We start from the raw sequence: 23,637 nt of genomic DNA, 5'->3' as shown, positions 1-23,637 counted from the left end.
TTTGGGAGCAATGCCTTCGTAGGTCAATTCATAAGTCTATGATCTCGAAGAAAGGTTCTCTTGATGGTAGATAATACAAATACAACGCCACAACAGGCAAGATGCCTAACTAGGTGGCTGAAAAAAAAGATGCCAATAACAAATATGGATGTCATATAACCTAACAAAGCTGCTCGTCAGTGAGAATTCTCAAATTGGTGACCCTAGTTGCATCCGCGGTAGTGACGATAGTGACACCATTCAACTCGTAAGAGAATTGTGGGTTGTTCGAACCAAAATGAGCGATCATGCACTTATCAATGTTAAACATCATGCTCCATTCATTTGCCCATGCTGCAATCCTGTTTAAATTGGTCTGCAGCAACTCCCTATCGCTTTGATTCCCGATTACCCCATTAGCTCCCCGTCATCTGCGAATTTGTTAACAGTCCCATCGATACTCTGATCGAGTTTATCGATAAAAAGTGAAAAAGTATGAAACCAAGGACACTTCCTCGAGGAACTCCACTTTTGACGCCTGTCCAACCAGAGAATTCCCCGTTCACCATAACCCATTGTGACCAATCTCTTAATTACGATTCTATCCAATTCAGCAAGTTTCCCCCAATTCCAATCTCGTGTAAACGCTTCAAGAGTTTACCATGTTGGATCCGATCAAATGCCTTCTAGAAATCAAGGTAAACATCATCTACATTTTTGCTCTTACCCAAAGCCTTAGTCACGTGATCAAAGGAGGTTAGTTACACCACGTGACTTCCCTTTTCTGAACCCATGCTGATTATCCGACAATACATTATTCTCGTCTATCCACTTCCCAAACTGCCTTTTGATGATTTCCAAAATTTTCGAGAGGGAACTCGTCAAACTCACTGGACGATAATTGGACACAGCTTCTCTACTACCCTTTCTAAATATCGGAACAACATTAGCAAGTTTCCAATTCTTTGGGATATACCCTCAGCAACACTATTCCTGTATATCTGTGCGACTGGCCCCAACAATTCATTAGCACATTCCCTGAGAACCCAGGGATAGATATCATCGGGTCCTGGTGCTTTGCTTGCACATACATTTCTTAGAAGATTTAGCACCTCCACATCTTCCACTTGAATATCGTTGACAGTTTTTTTACCCCATGCAACACCCGTATATTGAATATCATTATCTCTATTAAAAACCGACGTGAAAAAGTCATTGAAAGCACTACACATGCCTACATTGCTCTCTAACCTAGACCCTCCTGTCGAGAGGGGGGGGGGGCAACTGTCCCCTTACATCCATTATTGACGTATCAAAAAAATGATTTTGGGTCAGAGCCAATGTTATCTGCCAAACTAGATTCAACTTCCTTTTTACTATCCCTTATCGCTTTCTTCAACACTCTTCTTTTATCAGTAAACAATGATAGGTCATCACCTTGTCCATTTTTATATTCTCTGAATGCTCTTTTCTTTTCAAGATAAAGGTTACACATGCTATCCATGAACATAGAGGGTGTGATGTACAAACACGTTTTTTTCGAATAAAGGGTATGACGTCTTACAAAACTGAGGACAGCTTTGTACTAAATTCCTCCCATTGACTTACCACCCCTACTGATTCCAAGCAGTCTTTGAAAACTTAAGTTAAGCTTTCTCTCAAAGCATCAAAGTTAGTTCTCCGAAAACAAAGTACCAGTCTTTTGCTATCAACCTTACCCGAGGAAAAGTTAGTGAAATCTGACTATACGATGATCACTGGAAGAAAACTCTTCCCCCACCGAAACATGTTCAACAAAATCCTCAGAACTAGTAAGAACTAAATCCAAAATAGCAGTACCCGTAGTGGCTTCTGATACATGCTGATACAAAAGATTTTAGAGCGCCAACTTAAGCAAGTCTCTTTCATAATGATCTCTAGATGAAAGGTTCTCCCAATCAATACCTGGGTAATAACCATTTGGTGGACTAGTCTGCATCACATCTTCAGATCTGCAGAAATTCTGTATCATTCCAGTGAGTGCAAACCAAGAAATTCAAGCCTCACAATAAACCAACCACATGCATATAGATATGTCCTCTCCACTTGTTAATACAAGATTCATTGAAAGACTAGTTATTTGTGGAGGTGTGTGTGTGAAGATTACAAGGAAAGAAATTTATCACTGCCTCCACTGGGACTCTAACCAGTCTCTCGCTTGCTGGACGAGTGCTCTACCGGTCTTCATCTCCACAAATAACCAGTCTTTCATTGAGTCTTGTATTAACAAGTGGAGAGGACATTTCTATATGCATGTGGCCATCTATTGGTCTGTCATTCACGAGCTATTAGTTGATTGCTGCCGCTGTCCATGTACGAAGCCTTTCAACATAGAATATTTCAACCGTGGAATATATATATATATATATATATATATATATATATATATATATATAAAAATAAATAAATCTTTTTCCATAGCTTAGATGGTAGAGCACTCATCCGGCATGCGAGAGACCAGGGTTTGAGTCCCCGTGGGGGCAGTGATGAACTTATTTCCTTGTAATTTTCATCTCCACAAATAACCAGTCTTTCAATGAATCTTTTAAGACCATCCACTCATACCAGCTAATCATTTTGTAAAGGACCTGTAGCTTTTCAAGGAGCTTTATGTCCTTAATTTTATAAGGGCTCCATACTTGCAAACAGAACTCCATAGTCGCGTGAATGTACACACAGGAAGCACATGACAACGTATGTGCATAACACTTGCGGTATGCCATACATAACATGTATGAAATTCTGTTAGCTTTGCAGACTATGCCATGATAATGATTAGTAAAATCCAGAATGCGTAAATCCACTCGTGTATCTAACGTTTCATTATCTAGTTGATAATATTCAGGATCGGTGCATCTGCCTAAATGCATTGATTCGTTTTTTGATGTTGAAATAGGGAGTTTATACTGACAACTTCACTGGAAAAGTTAATTGACCTTAGAGTTTTGGAATATCTTTACTCTGATCCACCTATGCCATTGGCCCTTCACCATCTGCGCCACACAGGGATTATTCTCATTGGCTTAAAGAATCATTGTAGCTTGATTTTATACCTTCTTAAGGGATATTTTATCATTTTTTTTTGTATTGACATACCTTTGAAAAAGTTTTGACATATTTTATCTACATTAACGGAGGAATATTTAAAAAAAAAAAAATTAGTTTATATAGAATGTATTCAGGCATGTATAACATACTCGGCTAAATGTAATGGTGGCAAATTTTCAGTTTAAAAAATATTCCAAGTCTTTTATATATTATTTGCCTTAATTAAAGGTGGGTTAGGTGTATGAGAGGGTATAAAATATTTGCACTAATATAGAACCTAGGTACTGTGGCCTGTTTAGGGCCATATAAGTGGAATTAAAGATGAGTAGGTAAAACAAAGCTGCTATAGTTTTTCTTTGAGTAAGATCAGTGAGATTATTCAAAGGAAAGGGTTAGCCTCTTTTTGGAAATTTTCTCATTCTTCATTAAGTTGTTCCTAAAATTACATGATTTTTTTTAATGAGTAGTTAAAACTGTAGATAGCTCAAAACATGTCAATTTTAATTACATCCATCCTGTTGCACATTCCAAATAGTATTTCACAGTATTTAGTACATTCCAAATAGTATTTCACAGTATTTAGTACATTCCAAATAGTATTTCACAGTATTTAGTACATTCCAAATAGTATTTCACAGTATTTAGTACATTCCAAATAGTATTTCACAGTATTTAGTACATTCCAAATAGTATTTCACAGTATGTAGCACATTCCATAAAGTATTAGTAACATAAGAGGAAGTTTAATAAAAATTAGCTGTCTTTTGGACTACTACTGAAGTACCTGCAGACCACAGGCTGAAAAACATTAGGTTATTCAATGTATTCACATGAGTTACAATAAACAAATTTTGAGTCAGTTTTATGTCAAAATGCCCTTTTAAAAAAATATTTTTAATTTGGGTCGATAGCTTTACTATGACTATTTGATTTGGGTACACATGTGTACCTCAGGTCTTTACTTGAAAAAAAGAATCATTATAAAGCCATTCAAAACCAAGGTACACATGTGTATGTCTGGAGTGAAGAGGATACAGCCAATGTAATAAACTTGTGTTTATATGAGAGAAATCTTTCTCTCTTGAGTCTATTTTTATTTATTTTTAAATTTAATTTTTCTTATAGACCTGGTGGTATTCCAGCAAAAAATGCGAATGGTGATCGGTTACTTTTGTTCTTGGGTATCATAGATATTTTGCAGAGTTTTCGATTGAAAAAAAAATTAGAACATACTTGGAAATCTGTGCTTCACGATGGAGTAAGTTTTGTTCCATTTATTATTCTTATTACATATCTTTTTAATGAGTTGTATCTTTATTGAAAGTTATTTAAAATAAAACATTAAAATAGAAAGACTAATGAAATTATAATATGCATTTATAGCAAAGTAATCAGTTGAGTGGGACATTGGTAGGTTGTATTCAAGATGATAGTCTTTTATATAAGTTCTTTGATTGTCTTTAAATTATTACTGATTTTTTTTAAAGTAATATTTGCATTAAAAGTAAATTCTTTAGTCATTTGGCAAGTGCCTTATTTGATTTGAATTTTTTTTTTTTTGAGCTGTCATTTCAGTGGGCCTTCAGCCTGTAGTCGCGGACTGGAAATGAAATTTTGTTAGCAATCATCAAGTTTACATATCTAGCATTAATTTTAATTTGTATGACATATAGTTGACTGTTACAGAGTTGCCAACTGTTATGGATGATCTGTAGTTTCTATGCAGAGCTCACACTTAACTACGGAGCAACTGGAAATACTTTCAATACTATGAAAAATCTTTCTTTCAAAAAAAATTAGTTCTTTGAGTTTCTTGTACAGTCTTCTATTTATTTATTATTTTTATCAAAAGTAATCTATCTTTACCAACAGCTATATTTAGACGCCTTGAAACTACAGCGGGCTCATTGAGGGTGGGAAACCCAGTTCTCTGTTGAAAGTGACGTCTGATCATTAAAAGAAACTGCATAGAGAAAAGCTATTTGCTGTAGAGATAATACTGATTTTACAGTGCACAGTAATGGTGGATGATGAGTCGACCTGGATCTTTCCAGTGGCTATAGCTGAGCGCCACCCTCCCGAGTGGCGTGGTGGCAAGATGCTCTTCTGCCACTGTGAAGGTAGCTGTCATTTCCTAGGTTCAAACTGGGGGGTGAAGAATATAGAAAAACAAGATATTTTCCCTTTTATGAGCTCAAGATGACCACTGATAAATGGTGTCTTCATTTCCAACCCAACTCATTAACAGAATTAATTTGCAGTATAGGTATTTGGTCGGAGTTGGTGTTGTGAAGTATAGTGGCTATAGAACTGCCACCAGAGAACCCTAATGAGATTATATAGTAGGTGCCTTAAGATATAGCATAACAAGCATGTTGTAACTGGAACTTAACTGTGGGTGGAGAGGGACCACCATTCAAAATAAGTGCTAAATTATAAATTTCATTAAATATTTCCTTTCTCAGCTGGGCAAGTTCCCAGTGTCAACCCAATATCATCCAACCATGAAGCCGCATTCTTATCCAGATGTGCAGTTAAGAAGTTTGTCAAATCAACATGGCATTATAATTGCTGTTGCCATGTTGTTCCAGAATGGTGAGCAAAAATGTGCAGTATGAAATCATGGCATATGATTGGCAAATGATTGGTCTATGCTATGGGTGTGCAGTCCACATCGTTGGATTGTCTCCAGAAACAGAAAGGCTGTATGTATAATGGTGGCAGGATCATCCGAGCACTTTACTGTATTTTCTCACCAGCTGCTCAATTCACTGGTCATGCTCTGGCTCTGTTTGGGGGTGTCACCATCTCAGAGCTATGGGGTAGCTCTCCAGTGGCGTAGCCGGGGGGGAGCGATTGCCCCCCCCAGTCAAAATTTTGCCTACATTGGCACCTATTTTTCTAAATGACTTTTGATCTTTAAAAAAACTTGAAAAATATTGACTTTTTCATTTTCTACCTTCATTGACTACAATGTGATGAGTAAGGAAAAAATCTACATTTATATTTGCGCCTCTTACATTTTCACAGTGATTGGGTTTGTACTAACCCGTAAGAGAAGGACAAAAAGAAAGGGTAGGTTTTCATTACCATTTTTTACAATTGCTCTCAAGCTCTTTATCTGGAAGCATGTTCAGATCAGCCTCTGTTCCCCCACCTTTATTAAAGGGCAGAATCTTGCCCGCTTCTAGCTCTAGCTTTTTCTATTGCTATTGGTCGTTCTCTGTAGAGCTCCTTGAAATACCTTTCATAGAAATGAGGATATGGCGTTCACAAAATGTTCATTCTGTTCTGAAGGGCCACCAAGAGCTTTGACTAAGGCGCTTTTTGAAGAAATTAAGCACGGGAACCTATTGTGGACAGACTACTGAACCTATGAAGTAATGGATAGGATTGAAGCTCCAAGAAGTATCACCTTTTCTTTGGGCGCCTTATGTAGAGCTTGATGCATAGGCGGAGATAGACTTGGAAGTCTGGGGGGGGGGTATGATGATAATGTCAATTCATCTTGAAATATATACATTATATCAGTCGACTCCTCCACCTTTGACGCTGGGGGGGGGGATGCTAACCGCCCCCCCCCCCGTATCTCCGCCCATGGCTTGAGGTCCTAGAAATACCACTTTATGTATGGGGGGGGAGGACTTAGCTAGATTCATAACGCCTAGAAATACCACGTTATCTGCAGGTGCCTTGGCAAGAGCTACTAGCTTGTGTATAGGGTAGTGTCAAAGACTTAGAAAAGGTGGAAAACAGATATGAGCTTTTGAGCCGTAAAAACCCAAGATTTTGGGGCACAAAAAGGGGGTTCTGGAAGAGTTTTTCTTAAAGTTGGGTAAATAAAAAATCTATAATCTTGGGTAAATAGCGCTCTGATATGTAGAAAATGGGAGAGGAAGTTAGTCTTCTATATTTGTGCGGCAATATATTGTACTATATTATACGGTGATAGTGCATAGTTTTATGTTAAAATGTGACTTTTTCAGAAAGTCTTTTTTGCATGGTGTAGTTTCTCTTTTCTATGAATCACTGTTTGTTTCGTAATTATGCATACAGACTTGCCAACTCTCCCGATTTAGGCGGGAGACTCCTGATTTTTCATCCTCCCTCCCGCTCTCCGGATTTGTTAAAATTTCTCCAGATTTTGGTGGAAAATTAGATTTTATGCGAGCTTTCACGTTTCCGTGGCGTCAATGATTAGCGTTGTCGTTAAGGAAAACACCCATAGAGGACAGCCGTAGTCATTTCCATCGATCAGCCATAGAAAGTCTCTGTGACCGCATTTAAGCAACTGGCAAAGACTTCATTTTCGTAGCGTTTATCGGCAATCATTTATCAGGGGCATGACCTTGGTTGCCGAAATTCCTGTATAATCGTTACTGTATTCCATTAACAGCCGTGTGGTAAACACGTTTTTTCGTCCGCAGCTTTGTAATTTGAATTTTTTTTAATTTTTTCTTCTGATTAAACATCTTCAGAAAGAAAATATAAAACTTTAAGCTATACACAGCTAAATATAATGCTTTTAAGAATTCATATACCCAAGATTATCAATCACTGATAGCATCCACGAAAGGAAACACTTATAATTTATGAACAGTATGTGGATGTGATTTCTCTATTCTGCATGGAAAGACTGACATGGAATTATATTTTTCTCAGGGGCAATGCAGAACCTGCCTTGGGGGGGGGGCAGAATGTAACTTTTTCGTAACTTCATAAAAAAATTTCGGAAACTTTTTTTTTTAAATAACTTTTTTTTGATAGTCTATGAGTGTCGAGGGGGGGGGGACCCCCCTCGGGAGAATCTCCGGATTTCTGGATGTCAAAAGTTGGCACGTCTGTGCATATATAGCTGTGTGTCGAATCGGAGAAATTATTCCCTGGAAAAAGTTATGGCCGGTGTGTTTGCTAACTCATGACACGTATATTTCCTCTCCAATTAATCCCAGTATTTCTTCAACTTTTGGCACCCGTGGCCCCCCCCCGACTTCATCATTTATCCGTGACTGCCCAGAATAGCCTGACGCAGGGGATTCTCAAACTTTTTCCTCCGGAGATGTCCCTTTCCCTTATTCAATGCTTATCCACGAGCTCCACCTGCTCCCTAAAGCTGTTTAACAAGAAATATAGAACTGAATAAGCACGCATCAATACACCAACACATTGAGACGTCCTTTAAAAAAAAAAGGTTGGCGATGAGTCACTAGCACACACACACTCTGAGAATCCGTTGAATATTTCCGAAATAAAATAATAAAAATTCACTATATATACTCATCGTTTTTTCAAGCAGAATTCCGGGCGTTATTTGTTTCTTTATTTCCCACAACAACACATAGGTGGTCTACGCAGGGTCGTTACGGGCTTTTCTGAGGCCCTTTACCTGTTCAGAAATGTCTGCCTAACAGATCACACTCTCGAAAATTTTAACTGGATCCTTCATGAAGTCCCTTTTGCACTTGAGGCACCTGGACCGGGGCTGGAATTGTCCATGTATTACGAGGAAAGTTTAAAAGTAACTGAAGATACATACGTATACTATTTCAGCAAAACAAAAAGGGTTCACGAAACGTTGAGTCTGCTCTTAAAAGATTATCTAGTGTTTTTTCAATTAGCACTTATCCGAGGGCTTACAATACTTTCTAATATGAGCTATGGTGTCGTGAGGTTTGCCAGCACTTACTTGAATGGCCCCTGGTCAAATTACGAGGGGGAAAAATCCAAGAAATTATTATCATACTGTATTTCCATTCTTCTCTGATTTGTTATAAAACACATCGCATGAATTTATTTCACTAGAAATAAATATACATATACTATGCATGATGCCTTTTTAAGTTTTTCAACTTCGAGCTAAACTCCCCTTTAAATAGTATTTCCAAAGGAAGCCAATAGATAATAAAACATAAAAAATATTTCAATCAATTCATACACCTGCCACTTTCACTTCGATTCGGAAGATGAGCAGTTGCATTACAAATACGCCTCAGAGATACTTAAATAGATTACGGACACATACGAGAATTTCTGGTACTCACTAATTCGTTTGAAGTAGTTCCTAACGGTTTTGGATTCAGGCCACCCTCTGCTTGGGCGTCTGCAATTTAGTAGTATGTGATAACCACTGTGATCGTGTGGGCATCATGATGGATTGATTCATCCCGGTTTGAGCCCCACTACTGGTACAGTGGCGGTTGACTGAAGCGAGTCTTTTTTTTTTTCAATTTCTAGGTACGAATGCTAACTGATCTTTCGTTTGGAAAGCCTTCCCGCAGAGAGCAGGCAGGCTTTCCTCGTGGTATTTGCATAACGCGAAACTTCAGACATCTGTCAGTTTTACTTCTAATATGGAAGATGGCAAACCTCTCTAACTGAAACCATGCATAACTATGACATCATATATATGTTATGGTCACGCATAATATAGGAAAGAACTTTCCTTCATGCATTAATTTGTTAGAAATTCGGTAAGAGAAATGTCTTTCTACGATTGAGTAGAAGTAGTGTATATGTGGTACGTGCTTACGATAAGAGTGTACCATAATAAAAGCGATTAAATGGAAGCATGAAGATTTCTCTGTACTTTCATATCTTGGAATAATTTTAGAGAAAGAGAAAATATTTTTTTTTCCTTTTTATTTTATTCTATCATTTTTTATATTTTAATCTAAATTTTTTTCCAACTACCTGTTAGGGTGACTTTCCAATTGTTTTTGGTGTTTGCATTTGTATAAATACACAAAACATAAAATGGAATTTACATTTTTTTTAATTAATTAAAAAATTAAAATAAATTACATTTCAATTGATTAATGTAATTTAATAAATTTTTATTTTTACAAAATAAATTTGATTTTTATAAATTGGGAAATTTAAAGTTCTTTCCACTAATGCACAATTTTAAGTTTGCTCCTTAACCACGAACAAAAAATGGCACCTTTCACAATTTCGCTCCCCGACGGACCAAAACCTGGCTACGCCACTGTAGCTCTCCTATCAATGTTCCATTCTTAAAATCCAGTTTATGCTTCTTTACTACATAAGGTCCGGCTATATAAAGCAATTGTCATCCCAGTATTGAAGAGCTTTCAACGGATATCTGCCCTTACATCTAGATGATCCATATGGATTGCTGATCAACATACCAGAGAAACCAAGCAACTTGGTAGAATCAGATCTTTCTAAATTTGCAAATTCTTAAACTTGAAGTTAAAATAATGATTTGGGGTTCATTTCTCAACTTTTGTGTTGGATTGCATCATGATGCTCATTAGTCATCCCGGAGATTGCATCATGATGCTCATTAGTCATCCCGGAGATTGCATCATGATGCTCATTAGTCATCCCGGAGATTGCATCATGATGCTCATTAGTCATCCCGGAGATTGACATGATCTGTCACAATGCGATGGAACAAGAGTTTGAGAGAGGGCTAAGATCTCTAGGGGCATTGTTCGTCATTAACATTGTTGTGACTTAATATTTGACCCAAATTATGCTGGGCATACACTAATTAGACAAGCTTAGACATGGTTTTTCACGTTTATTTGTATGGCATAACACACATGGTTAGTAATACACAGGATGCACAACCTTGGCCCATCCAGCCTGTGAAAGGTGTTCCGGTAAAAAAGTAAAAATGTGATCTATACCTAGGCTGACAAATTATTTCCTTGATAAAATACAGAAAATCGATCCATACAAGACATAAATTATCACCAAGAACTTTGTCAAAGGCAAGTGAATACCAATTATAGCCAAAAAAATTATCAAAGGCCAGTAAAGTTTGACCGTGGCTAAAACTGCTGAAAAATTGTCAATTATAAGAAAGTTCTACTGCAAATTGCAATGAATTAAAATGTAATTTCTCAAATGTATGTTTCACAAATATGTGACACAAATATATTTACATGTCTATAATTATAATAGTCATAATTACCATATAATATAATCTACGTCATGAAAATCTTAATTATTGATTTAGGTAGAAATTCAAGGAAGCCTGGTTGAAAATATATATGACATTTAAAAAAAAGCTTTTGATGGGCAAGGTTATGTTAATGCCTCATAAAATATGTACAGATTTTATGGTCACTTCTATATGATCAGTGAATACAGGCTCTTTTTGAATGGGTTGGGGGGTGCAAATGAGCAAAAAGCAGATTTTCCACCAGGAATGAGAGCAGTCTCCCCTACCACCTCCCTTCTCTGTATCTGCCATCTGCTCTATATTTACAAGTTTCTGGTCTGTGGACTGAAAAGGTTGAGAATCCCCGGTCATTCAAATTGAAGCATTGCATACTACAAATTGAAATGTTTCGCCATACAAATTAACGTGAACGACTAAGCTTGTCTAACTTCAGCCTTAAAGTAATACTGTGATGAGCTCACCAGAGCATGACAATATGGAATATAACCAATGTCTAATATCAGCACTTCTGAAAAGTATATTAACAAATTTGTGAAATCTGGCCTCTGAAGTGGCTGTAGTTATTTTACAGAGAGCACTGGTCTCCACGTCTGGTAAAGGTGGTTTTGAATCCACGAAATCAAAAATGACTGGTTTCAGGGCTGTTCTGATTTAGATGAGTGAGGATAAATTTTTAGTTCCAAGTTTTTTCTGCATTTGTCTGCCTTATCTAGTGACACCAAAAAGCATGGAAAGTTATTACTACTCCATTGAAGGGAAATGACAGAAAAGGATTACAGTATAAATGGTATAGTGGTTTCCACATTCGTAAGCAAAATTTTCTCATTTTTATTTAACCTGCACTGATCTGCTTTTTCTGTGCGCAGTAAGGCAATCTATCGTGCATAAAGTGTATTTGGTAGTTTTGCATGAGTAGGATGCAGTTCCGATGTGCATGGCCATTCTCGCACAGCTTGTTCTAGAGTGTTTCGTAGTTGTAGGGGCTCTGATATGAGAAAATACATTGGGGTGGGGAATCTCGGGATTGTGTCTGACATCTATATACAGTAAAACCTTGAAGTCGTCACTGCAAGTATTCGAAAAATTATGACGGCTTAAATGGAGTGACGTCAGTTTCAATGTGCAATGTTGTGAAAATCGTATAAATTTAAAGTAATATGAAATTTATTAAAGTATGAATCAAAATAACAATATTAATAAAATTTATAGATCGCGAAAGAAAAAATGTTGTTTGCTCAAGAACTCAAATGTATGGTTAACAACATGTCTTGGTAAAATCTAATTTGTTTTAATTCTCAGCTACCTATAGCCTAATTGGATTTGGTTTTTTGCATGATTTTTATTACGACACAGGGTAGTAAGGAAAGTCCCTAGGTCACATTTTACTGGTGATCCCTGTTGATCCTAGAGCCATACTTCCAATTAGAAAAAGTATCAATATAATGTGTAGACCAATATGTCATACATCATTGAATTGGGAATGAACAGCAAAACTAAGACACACAACCCTTTCTCGTATTTATGCCATTCTTTCCCAATCATGGAATTCAAATATCTTGGTGAATGTGGAATTTATTTTTTGTAGGCTGGCTTCAGAAGAGACAGGGCAATAACTTTCTAATTAATTCACCAAGATATTTGAATTCCATGATTGGGAGAGAATGGCATAAATAAGGGAAAGAAGGGTTGTGTCCTAGTTTTGCTGTTCATTCCCAATTCAATGATGTATGACATATTGGTCTACACATTATATTGATCCAATTAGAAAAAGTATGCCTCTAGGATCAATGGTTCACCAGTAAAATAGTGCCTCTGGACTTTCCTTACTACCTTGCATTATCTATTAAACTTTAAAAAAAAACACTTGTGAACTGACTCAGTTTGTTTACAAATAAAGAAAACAAATAAAAACTTGATGTATCTGTGATGTACTTGAAGAACTATAACATAAAAATATATGAAACAAACTAGCTTTTCTTAGCTTTAAATGTTCTGTTTTTGTAATCATAAAAAACCTGTTTGTTCCTTCATGTGTGAAAGTTAAGCTATCCATTAAGTTCTAGTGATCAAGGTGTATGCAGTTTTACTGACAGTAGATACAGCCTCTTTCTCAAAAAATCTCTACTTGAAAAATCTATTAAATAAGAAAAAATTCATGCTTTTTACTGTATTAAATCAATGCATTTTCACTTCTGTCTCAAAGTAATTTCCAAAAATGCTATCTTGAAGGCCAAGCCATAATGATAGCAAAAGAAAAACATGGAAATTCTTTTTCTTTCACATAAATCTGGCTTTTTTGGAGGTGAAAGAAACTGATAGGAAAGGATTGTGTTACTACCTATTGTGTTGATATATCTTGTGAATCATAAGCAGATATGATTATTGAGTTATTATTGACTTAAAGTAGCATGAGTGAGAGGTCGTGGGGGGCTATTGCCCATCTGTCTCCCATTTGAACAGCCTGTATCTGTTAATGATCATAATAAACGTGTGCGAAACTGATAATCATATTGGGGTTTTTACATTGAAAAAGGATTGCGTTGCCACATGGAAGCAAAAAAATAACTGAGGCACATGTCACTTACAGCCGTGGGTGAATGCTGTTCAGCTACATCTGTGTTATGTTGAAAAATAGTGGAGAAACAGAAACTTAACATGCTTTCAGTAGAGAAAAAAATTATGATCCTCTCAACTTTTTAGATGCTAATAATTTCATTAGTATGTAGTACAATACAGTAGTGTTTTAGTTTTTCTCAATCAAAATTTTCACCATTTTTAGCATGTTTTTTTTCTTTCTTACCGAAAAAAAAACTTATTTCTCTCAAAAACTATCTGAATTTTTTTTTTCTGTCCCATCAGTTTCGAGATGGAGCTATCTCTAGGTTTGACTATACATTGGATTCACTTCAGTTTATAGTGATTTTAGCTAAGAATCTTTTCATGTGTAAATATGCCGCCTGGTAGTCGAGTGGTTAGGGAACTAGCTCCTCACTGTGCAGGTCTGGGTTCGAATCCTGGTTCGGACATGGATGTTTACTAACACTAACAAATTCCCTGGATGGATCATGCTGATCCCTTGGGAATACGTGAGGATCACGCTAAAAAAATATATATATGATTGAAAAAAAAATGTTCTTTATAGTTATTTCAAGATGAGAAAAACCTTTTTCAGGAATTCACTAAATATATATAAATATGAAATGCCCACTAATTGTTTTCTTCATTACAGGATACCGTGTCTGTTCATAGGCCAAGTTTTTATGCTCAGAGGTTTCAGGACTTCATGGGAAAAACTGTGTTTCGTAAAATTCCATCTTGTGAGTTTTTCAATATTTTAATTTTTTTTGAAACAGTATTCGTTTGATTTACATGTATTTAGTTTGAATCATTTCTTATATCTGCTCTAAAAGTTTGACATTTAATTCACTTTATGCATAACTACATCAACTCAAAAAAACTTAGTTACTTGTAGTAATTTAAAATCTCTGCACAACTTTGATAAACACAATGTACGTCTATGGCATATTTATTAATTTAAGTCAATAGTTATATCAAGCTGAATCTTATTAGACACATTATGTGTATCTGAATGTGTTTTTAGGAGTGCTGTGAAATTTTAAGCAATATGTTCAGGTATGCCTTTTTTAAAACTGTTGATATGTAGCATTGTATATATTCAACTATGCTTCCTAATTATGTCAAACTGTATCACAGTTGTGTAATTTCAATTTTCAGCTGCCCCTATTCAGTTGAAGCACATTCTTGAAATACTTTTATGAAACTTCTAAGGCCAAGATTACACTATAAAAGTTTGGCAAAAGTTCTTTTATAAAACTTGAAAAAGGCAACCAATAATGGTATTGGTTACATTCGAGTGAATTTGACCAATAGGCTTATTGGTTTTTTTTCTCAGGTTTTGTAAAAGATCTTTTATCAAACTTTTATTGTGAAATTCTGGCATAACTTCAGAAGTGTAACAATAGATCATAAACTTTTCTGATGCTTTAAATATGGGCTGTAGGCTGTAGATTGAATGTTGTATTGTGCCCTTTTTTCAAGGTGTTTATAGCATTACACATGATCTCTATGCCCAAAAGATTCTTCTGTGTGGATTTCCTAGATGCTTCTTCAATTTTATTTCATTTTTTACAAGAGTGGCTGCGTTATGCTTTTTTAGGGATAGAGTACAATTTTTTTTTCTTAGGTTGGCAGGTCTGGTTATCCAACTGAAAGCTGTTAAAACCTCTGAGTAGCCCTCACATATACGAAGTGTTTTACTTTCAGGTCGATTACTTGAGAGTTGAAGTGAAAATATAGAAAATTGCCAGCTATAATTCAATTTCGATAGATTCATCTTTAACGATATTTAAGAGGTGCAAAAACTAATTTTAACATATAAATTACCATAAAAATTAGTAAAAATTTGCTATTTTTTTCAACCAAAAGAAATTTATCCTCGTAGTGTCTTAATTTTTTTTGTCGAGATATCAGCAGTTGGAACTCACAATTTTTTCTGCAAAAATATAAAAAGTGTTAAAAATCAAAAATTTCAATTATAATATCAATAAAATTTTCTTTAAGTGGTTCATGGTAAATTACTTTCTTTTCAATGTTGCAAATGATAACTAATTTACGTTTTTGTGATTGGGAACCTTAAAAAACTTGTTTTTATTTCCTTCAATCATTATTTCTGAAAAATATGTATCGCAGCTGAATTCCAGCTGGTAATTTTATATGCTATGGACTTCAACTCTTAAACAGATCAATTCTGAAACGGATCAAATAATTTTCAATTTTGGACAGTCTTCGAGGAACACCTTGTATGTGTTGTGGTAAATATGATAAATCAGTAATTAAGTATAATTGCAGGATTATATTGGTAATCCGGCAATCAGTGGCATAATTGCCAACTAAAACAGTGTATGATTATACACAATAACTGGCAATTATACATGATTACCGGATTTATTACATTTACCGTAACATATACACAGCACCAACGTATATGGTCAGAATTAGTGCTCAGTGATGAAGTTTTCTTCTAAACAGTGTTCCACTGTACATAAAAAGTTTAAGGAACCATTATAATAGCATATTTCCTGAATTTATATTGCAAGTTTTCCATAATATGCTTTGTTGAAAAATCTTTTTTAAAATTGTTGAAAATACCTTTATATGACTATTTTTTTTCCAATTCATCAAAATATAAAAGTTATTAGATAAAATATGTAGCTACACTTTTTTCAATGGCTTGTTTCCATCAAAGTAACTAAATTAACAATTTAAATTATATATTTTCAGTTTTGTGTGGTTGAAATTATGCATATTTCTTTCTGGAATAAAATTTTTACTAAATATGTTTTGCATCTTCGAAATAATTTGCTAAGGATCTCTCCTTTGTTCATTTTTGCTTAATGAGCAGTCTGATGAATAGCGTTGTATCAATGTTTGTGATCTATACCTGTGTTTGTTGGCATGCATGAAATGTATCAAGTTCATAATTGCTAATATTTTTACCCTTTATGCATATAGTTAATAGTTATTGTTAAATAACTATGCTGCTGTATTTGCTTTTTACTGCAATTTTCTCACCTGTTCCATTTTCCCCCAACTCATTACCCTGCTACCTTTCAAACTGGAAATGATGCGCATAGCTGGTCAACATCGAAAATTTAGAACAATGGTTACTAGTGTTTTAGGTATGGTTTCTTTATGCTTAAAAGTGTTTATCTCAAGTTATTGAAAGTTAAATAAAAAAAGCTTATTGTTTAATGGTGCTGCTTCTCTGCTTTTTTTGTTGACCCTAATTCTGTGGCCATATCAATGCTGAAATTATTAAAAATATATATTTTTCAAATGTTTGAGGTTTTAAAAGTTACTAAAAATCATTTGTTGATGGTAAATGTATAAAAATTAAGTATGAAATTCAAAAAATTGTTTACATATGGGATACATTTAAATAGGAATCAGTAACATGCATGCATGTTGCTTTAGCATAATGGCATGGTGCCAAGAGCAAGTTGCTCTTTAAAAGTTTTCCAAAAAAGTTGAAAATTCAAATTTTTTATAAATATTGTTTGAATACTGTTTTTATTGTATAACCTTTTATGCTCAGGATATAGCCTTTTGTTCCCAAACTTTGTATGTATACAGTCTAACTTGGTTATAACATCAAAGATTCCATGAAATTTTGTTAAAACCGAGGTGTCATTATGACCAAGGTTGGCATTTTTGACTTTTTTTACGTATAAAAAATATAAATGATGCGCTAATGTTATGCATGAAGCCTCCATACTAGGCAATATGCTAGGCATTATGGATTATAAGATATAAATGAGAGAAGCCTTTGTTTTCATAAAATGACAGATACCTGTGTGGTGTATAGTTGGAAGGAAATATTCGATTTTATGGAATCCTAAATAACAAACTGCAAATGCTCTATCAAATTCATTGATATTGAATTTATCTTTGGAAGTGAGTTCTTTCCTATCTATTTAAACGGATTCCAGTTGAACTGTGCCTGCACAGATTACTTGACAAAATGAATGAGCAGAAAAAATTGTGTTGCTTGTTGTGCTTATGACTGTCAAAAAGGAAAAAATAAGATAAGAAAAATACCCTCCCCCAGGTTGATGCAAAACACTTTCAGAAAGAGACTTGGTAGATAGGGAGGAGCAATTTTTGGGAACCCTTGGGCAAAACAATCCCTGCATTTTGTTGATGTTATAAGCAAGGTTCATTAGCAGTATCTTCTATGGGAATTAGTTGCAGCCGCCACAGAATGGGGTTATTGCTGAGGTGTTGTTAACAGTTTTTGACTGTGTATAGTGCAGGCCCTGAAGACCAGACAAGATCCGGGCTCTGTCCCTTGAGGGATATAAGCCCTTTACCCTATTGGGTTGAGTCTTGCTGTTATATATATAGTGCAGGCAGTCATCTGGGGGGCGACTTTAGAAAATGCACTAGAAATGGTATATGTATATATACAAAAAAATATATGCACACAACATTGAGTATGTTCTTTTGCCGCTTCCCCCCCGAAAAAGAAATGACGGTCCTGGCATAGTGTACAGAATTAATAAAATTTTACAAAATTTTTATTTTGCTCTGAATCAAAGGTAATAAAACTCTGTAGATTGGACAGAGAATGAGTGATTTTTCTTTGTAATTTAACCTATTTTGGTATAATAGCTCTGCTCTAATTCTTCATTGCATATTCTTGGTTGGTGGCCAAAATTAACTGGCTAGCTATATGATGACTTTTTTGCTTACCAAAAGTAGACTCCAAGATATGATGCCCTCTCCTACCATATTCTGCTTTCCATTTTATTACCAAATTTACCAAAATATTACTTTAATTATAGTCCTATTAAAAAAGACAACCATACAAGTGCAGCTGTAAATATCTATAAATTATTATTCCATTAATTTTGTATTCTGAGAATTTTCAAATCAAAAATTGTCAAAAAAATCCTCCCACAATCAACCAAAGTTCAAGTTTTAATCTATCGGTTGATCATCAGGTAGCTGACCACTGCTTCAGAGGAATAATAAGTGGCTGTAGAACCTGGTCTTTTTGACAGATATAAAGAGTTACTTGCACAATTCAATTGTTCAAGGAATCAAATTTTCTAAAAACTTAATTTTACATTCTTTAATGACCATGAGAGGCTTTTTAGTGTTTCTCAAAGTTGTATGCCGCGGCTCTTAGAGGTGTTGCCAAACTTTGCTTGGGGTGTCATGGTGAGCTGGAGATATTTATTTGCTACAGATTGCTTATTTATGCTTTAAAGTGGGGCTTTTTTTGGGAGGGGGGGGGGAAATATCCACCAAAATATCTATGCATCACAGAAGGTGAGTCATGAATTGGTTAAGGGAGCTGCTGGTGACAAAAGTTTGAGAACCACTGCTTTAAATGATTTAAAAAAATAACTTATGTAATGCGCCACAATGCTTTCAAATCTCAATTTTTAGGACTGATTTACAAAGCCACACATAATATAAACCAGGGGACACAGGCAACATTTGTCCCACAGGCTAGAGGTTGTGCACCCCTGTTATAAACCAAATTTGAAAAGAATTTCGATTGTCTAACTAGATTAAAGTAAATGTCTGGAAATGTCCAGATGAAGCATTTCTTAAATTCACATGTTTTTGTTCAAAATGTGTTAAGTATAATTTTTGCATTGTGCTCCCACTGTAGTTATGAGTCAGGGAAGTCACTGACACATGTCAAAAACCCAAAATTTGGAATGGAGATGCAAAAATTTCACTTTCATCCCACAGTCATTTGACTTGGTAAGGATCAAGACTTATCTTCATCCTAACAACTGGGTTCTAATGACTTATTTATGAGTTATTTATTTGTGAATACTTTCTATGTATCATTTGCTTTGTTTGAACTGCAATGAAGGGTCATTGTCAAATAGAGAAAGTAAAATAACAGTGGCCACACGTAAGAAATGAATATGAAGTAGAATCAGGGCCGTCTCAAGACCATCATGGGCACCCGGTCAAAGTGATTTTTGCAAGACCCTACCTGGCAAATTCTCATATTTCAACCTGATCTCATTTTGTGAGGCCCCTTTTTCACTTCAGGAGGACCCCGGGAAGGCCCATGTATTACGACAGCACTGGGTAGGACCTTCACCCCATTCTAACTTGGGTGTTCTCTTGTATCTATAGAAGAAAGTTGATATATTTTATTATGCACTGTTTCGGAATGGTATTTTTGGCAGTAAAAATAATCCTGCAAGTTTCATAAAAAGCCACTCAAATTATAAAATACTTAATTATATAATTTTTTTTTTTAAATTTTATTGCTAATTTTGTGATTTTTCTCAATTCATGGAAACAAGTGTATTTAAAAAAATTTTGCTTTATAAATCAAATGTGTGATCATTTTATTAATAAGATTTTTTTATACTGGAAACGATTAGATTTAATAAATGAGATTTTTATCTAGCTGGTATTTGCTATGAAGCAGAGCTTGACAAATCCCTGTTGCCACAGCTGCTATAAATTGGTATTGACACCTTGAGTTTTCTATGTGATTACTGACTTATCTTGACATATCAATTATTAAATCAAACTCAGTAATTTTCTGAATGTGTGAATGAATTTGTAGTGTTTTTTACTTATTTTTCAAATTTCTTGTAAGCTCTCAAGCATTCACCATCAAGGAAGAAAGGTGTTTCAGGGCGTCAAAAATCATCATCATTAGTGGAGTCAGAGCGACCTGTGCTTCCAAAGATACCATCTCAAGCTGAAAGCCATGAAGAAAGTAGGATTTTGCTTTTAATTTTTTGTCATACAAAAACTAATTTGATGAATTAAGTCCATATTGTTCAGTATTAAAACTTCCATTAAACCTTTCTTGATGATCTACTTTTAAATATTAATTATCCAGTGTTTTTTTAATGTAATGATCTTTTGTTGGATATGTTATATATATATATTTTTTCATATATTTCAATAAAAATTCATTCTGGTTCATTCATTCAGACTTATCCAGCATAATTACGCATCTTCACAATAGAAATAACAATGTAAAAGTGTTTGATACCACTTTAATAGCATAATTAAGATATTTTGGATCCTGGTGGCATTTGCCAGAATAATCATTGTTTTTGTCTGCCAGAATAGCTTTTTAATGGGTTTCTACCCCTTTAAGATCATTATAGATCATACCAGAAACATGGCACAGTTTGATCGAATTGGTCCTTTCACCAATAAAACCAAAGAAAAGGTTCAGGAGTAAAACTTTATTGTGCTATGCACTTTATGTAGAAAATGAACTGTTGAGAGTTGTGAGTTTGATTCCACATTAATAAATTTTACATGCTGTAATGACACTGTTTCCCAACACTTTGTAAAAATATTGTGAAATCGATCATAGCATGATTTAATATATATATATATTGATCCAGAGAAATTACTAGAAATTGAGCTGTCTGATATTCATAAGGTTTTTACTTTTTACACAAAATGTGACCATCTAATAATGTAGCAATTGCACGTCAGACTAAGGTAGTGCTAGCCCAATAATTTCAAACAATCGTGTTACATATAATTAACCAACACAGTGGCTTGGGTAACCTATCAGATGTTCATATTTCTATCAGATGTTACCAGCTTGCTCATATTCAATTCATAAGAATGGTTTGTATAGTTTCAAATGAAGTATTTTGTCCCTTATATGAAACATTCTTCTATCTCTTTTTATTTTCAAACTAACGAAAGTATTTTTTGTGGCATCTAAATTCGCAAGTTTAACTTCCCTTGTACTTGGTGCGAAGAAAACTGGTGATAATCTAAATCTTGTCAAATTTTCAATGTAAAGGAATGCAACACAAGTATATAGAAATATCTGACTCTAACTTTTAAAATTGATTTATTAAAAATCAGTGGTACCCATGCTATTTTGGTTCACTATGCACTTTGTGTATCAAGTTTTCCCACATCATCCATGTGATATAATTATGCCTTTTCAACAGTTAGTGTGGTAAGAATAAATGAGAAACAATTCAAATAAGCAATTTTTATAATGTCAAAAGCAACTGCATGTTTTAGGCTCCTCGTAGCAGTAGCTGTTTATGGCACAGCTCAGTTTAGGAACCACTACTCTGAGCTCTATGTGCCCATAAAAACATGTTGGGATAAAGAGAGATTTTACTGTTGAAGTAATTATTTATTTAATGTATCATTTTCAAAAACTAATATGAAGTATTTCTAAATTTAATATATTGGTGTTAGACATATTTGTGAATAGTTTTTTTCAATGCCATAACTTAATTAGGTTTCTAAAATATGTGAGCTGTTTGAATCCCCTTTGTCTTTAGTTTCTGCTGGAATTCCTTTCTATGTGCTTTTTTTAATGATTATTTTGTGTTTTGTTAGGTTTCAAAGGAGACAGTACCACGTCAGTGCCTTGTCCAGTCAATTCACGTTTTGATGAAAGGGGCGATGGCTCTTGGAGCTCTTGCACAGAAGTAAAGGAGAAGTTTCGTGCCAATACTGATCCAGTACCTTTGAGAGTGCTTGGATCACGATCAACAGTTAGTAAAACAGCATCTGTTTCTTGGGACAAGACTGAAGTTGTTAGGTCTGCATCATTATAAAGTTTTGGTTTTTTTTCATATTTTTAGTTTTTTTTATATTTTTGGTTTTTTTTCAGATGTACTTTGAATATTGTGTTATTTTTAAATATTTAATGAAGACATTGTTAGTAGAAAGTAATTTCAAATTGCTAACTAAAACATATTTGTATTAATTTTTTATATTGTTTTCTTTCTAATTTCAACTTGTTATTAAAGTGTGTAGCATTTAGATTTTCTATTTGTAATTTTAACTGAATATTTTTAGCAGTTTTGAAGACTTGATGATGAAAATGTGTTATTTCTGTTTAATGCGCTTCATGTGTCAAAGCTAATTTAAATTTGTGAAATATGTATTTGTACAAAAAAAAAATTGTTTTTTGTAAAAAAATGCTAAGCTACATCAGTAGTCTCTTGATTTTGATCATGTGTTACATGATAAATTCATGAATTTTAAGAGGAAGTTCGTATATTTTATACATATATGTGAGAAATTAAAATATTTTACTACGTGCAAAGTTATCAAACCAGACCAGTAGTAAAAAATAAATGAAACTATCTCATAATTTAAATAATAAATTGATAATTCTTTCCGTAAATTATTGTTTATACATCACAAAATAATAGTTTTATATTACAGACAAATGATTAAAGTAATTTTTATGCAATAGGATTTCTTGTGCTCAAATTCTAAATGAAAGTAAAGTAGACAAAAAATCAACAGATTTTTTTGGAATTCCCTTTCAAAAAGCTCATTATTCACCATAATGTATGGTTATAACTAATGCTCAGATTTTTGACCTAAAAATGAAACGTCATTGCTGATTAGTTAGGTTAAAAAATTTTAAATTCAGGTTTTTCTATCAGCAATAGCATTTCATCGTTAGGTCATAAAAATCTGAGCTCTCGGTCATAATACTAATTTCAGTTACATTAACTATCATTTAACATTTACACGATCAACAACTGTTGGGAACATGAACAATCATAATTGCATGAAGTAAAAGATTAGTTTTCTCTTGCAAACTTTTTGTACCAACATTTTAGGTATGCTTATAGCTGGAAGAGATGGGGGAAGGCATGTCAGAAGTTAAACATAAATTATAATCAAAATATTATGGAACTGTTGAAACATTAAAATTCATGAGATGTTTGTCTTCCAATTAATTTTTGATATAAAAATGGTGGAATATGGTGAATGACCCTTTAAATACAGTAGAATCTCCCTCATCCAAGATAAAGCTGAACCCATTTTGTATACAGTCGAATCCTGTTTTAACAAGTACTGTTATAGTAAATATATCTCGTTTTAATGAACACTTTTCTAATTTCTCCATATAAGTTTACATAGGAACAATACAAAAACGTGGAATTCCTTTATAACAAAATTTTGTTATAATGAAGTGATTTCTCAGGTCTCTTGGAGTCCGTTGCAATGGGATTCGACTGTATTAAAATGTCTCTAGAGCAATAAAAGGGCTTTACAAATTATTTTAACAATATAATTTTAAATCTAATGAAATATTGTCTCCCTTATTTCTT

The 23,637-nt window shown here is 34.3% G+C and overlaps 1 protein-coding gene across 4 annotated transcripts in view; it reads left to right on the top strand.

The window, feature by feature from the left end:
• LOC149080105 (phosphatidylinositol 4-phosphate 5-kinase type-1 alpha-like) overlaps positions 1 to 23,637 on the top strand; it is a 93,086-nt gene that overhangs the window by 35,646 nt on the left and 33,803 nt on the right. For 3 of the 4 annotated variants that reach the window (XM_089239106.1, XM_089239104.1, XM_089239108.1), the window contains exons 12-16: positions 4,192 to 4,324; positions 14,229 to 14,316; positions 16,654 to 16,698; positions 20,160 to 20,282; positions 21,899 to 22,103. In XM_089239106.1, coding sequence (XP_089095232.1) covers positions 4,192 to 4,324; positions 14,229 to 14,316; positions 16,654 to 16,698; positions 20,160 to 20,282; positions 21,899 to 22,103 — 594 coding nt within the window. The remainder of the gene's footprint in view (positions 1 to 4,191; positions 4,325 to 14,228; positions 14,317 to 16,653; positions 16,699 to 20,159; positions 20,283 to 21,898; positions 22,104 to 23,637) is intronic. The other variant, XM_089239107.1, reaches the window with a different exon arrangement.

This window comes from Pholcus phalangioides, unplaced genomic scaffold (assembly GCF_987345545.1).
Source record: "Pholcus phalangioides strain wild (caught in Gottingen) unplaced genomic scaffold, Ppha-v1.0 ptg000011l_1, whole genome shotgun sequence".
Lineage (NCBI taxonomy): Eukaryota > Metazoa > Arthropoda > Arachnida > Araneae > Pholcidae > Pholcus > Pholcus phalangioides.
This window is presented reverse-complemented; position numbering and strand designations above follow the sequence as displayed.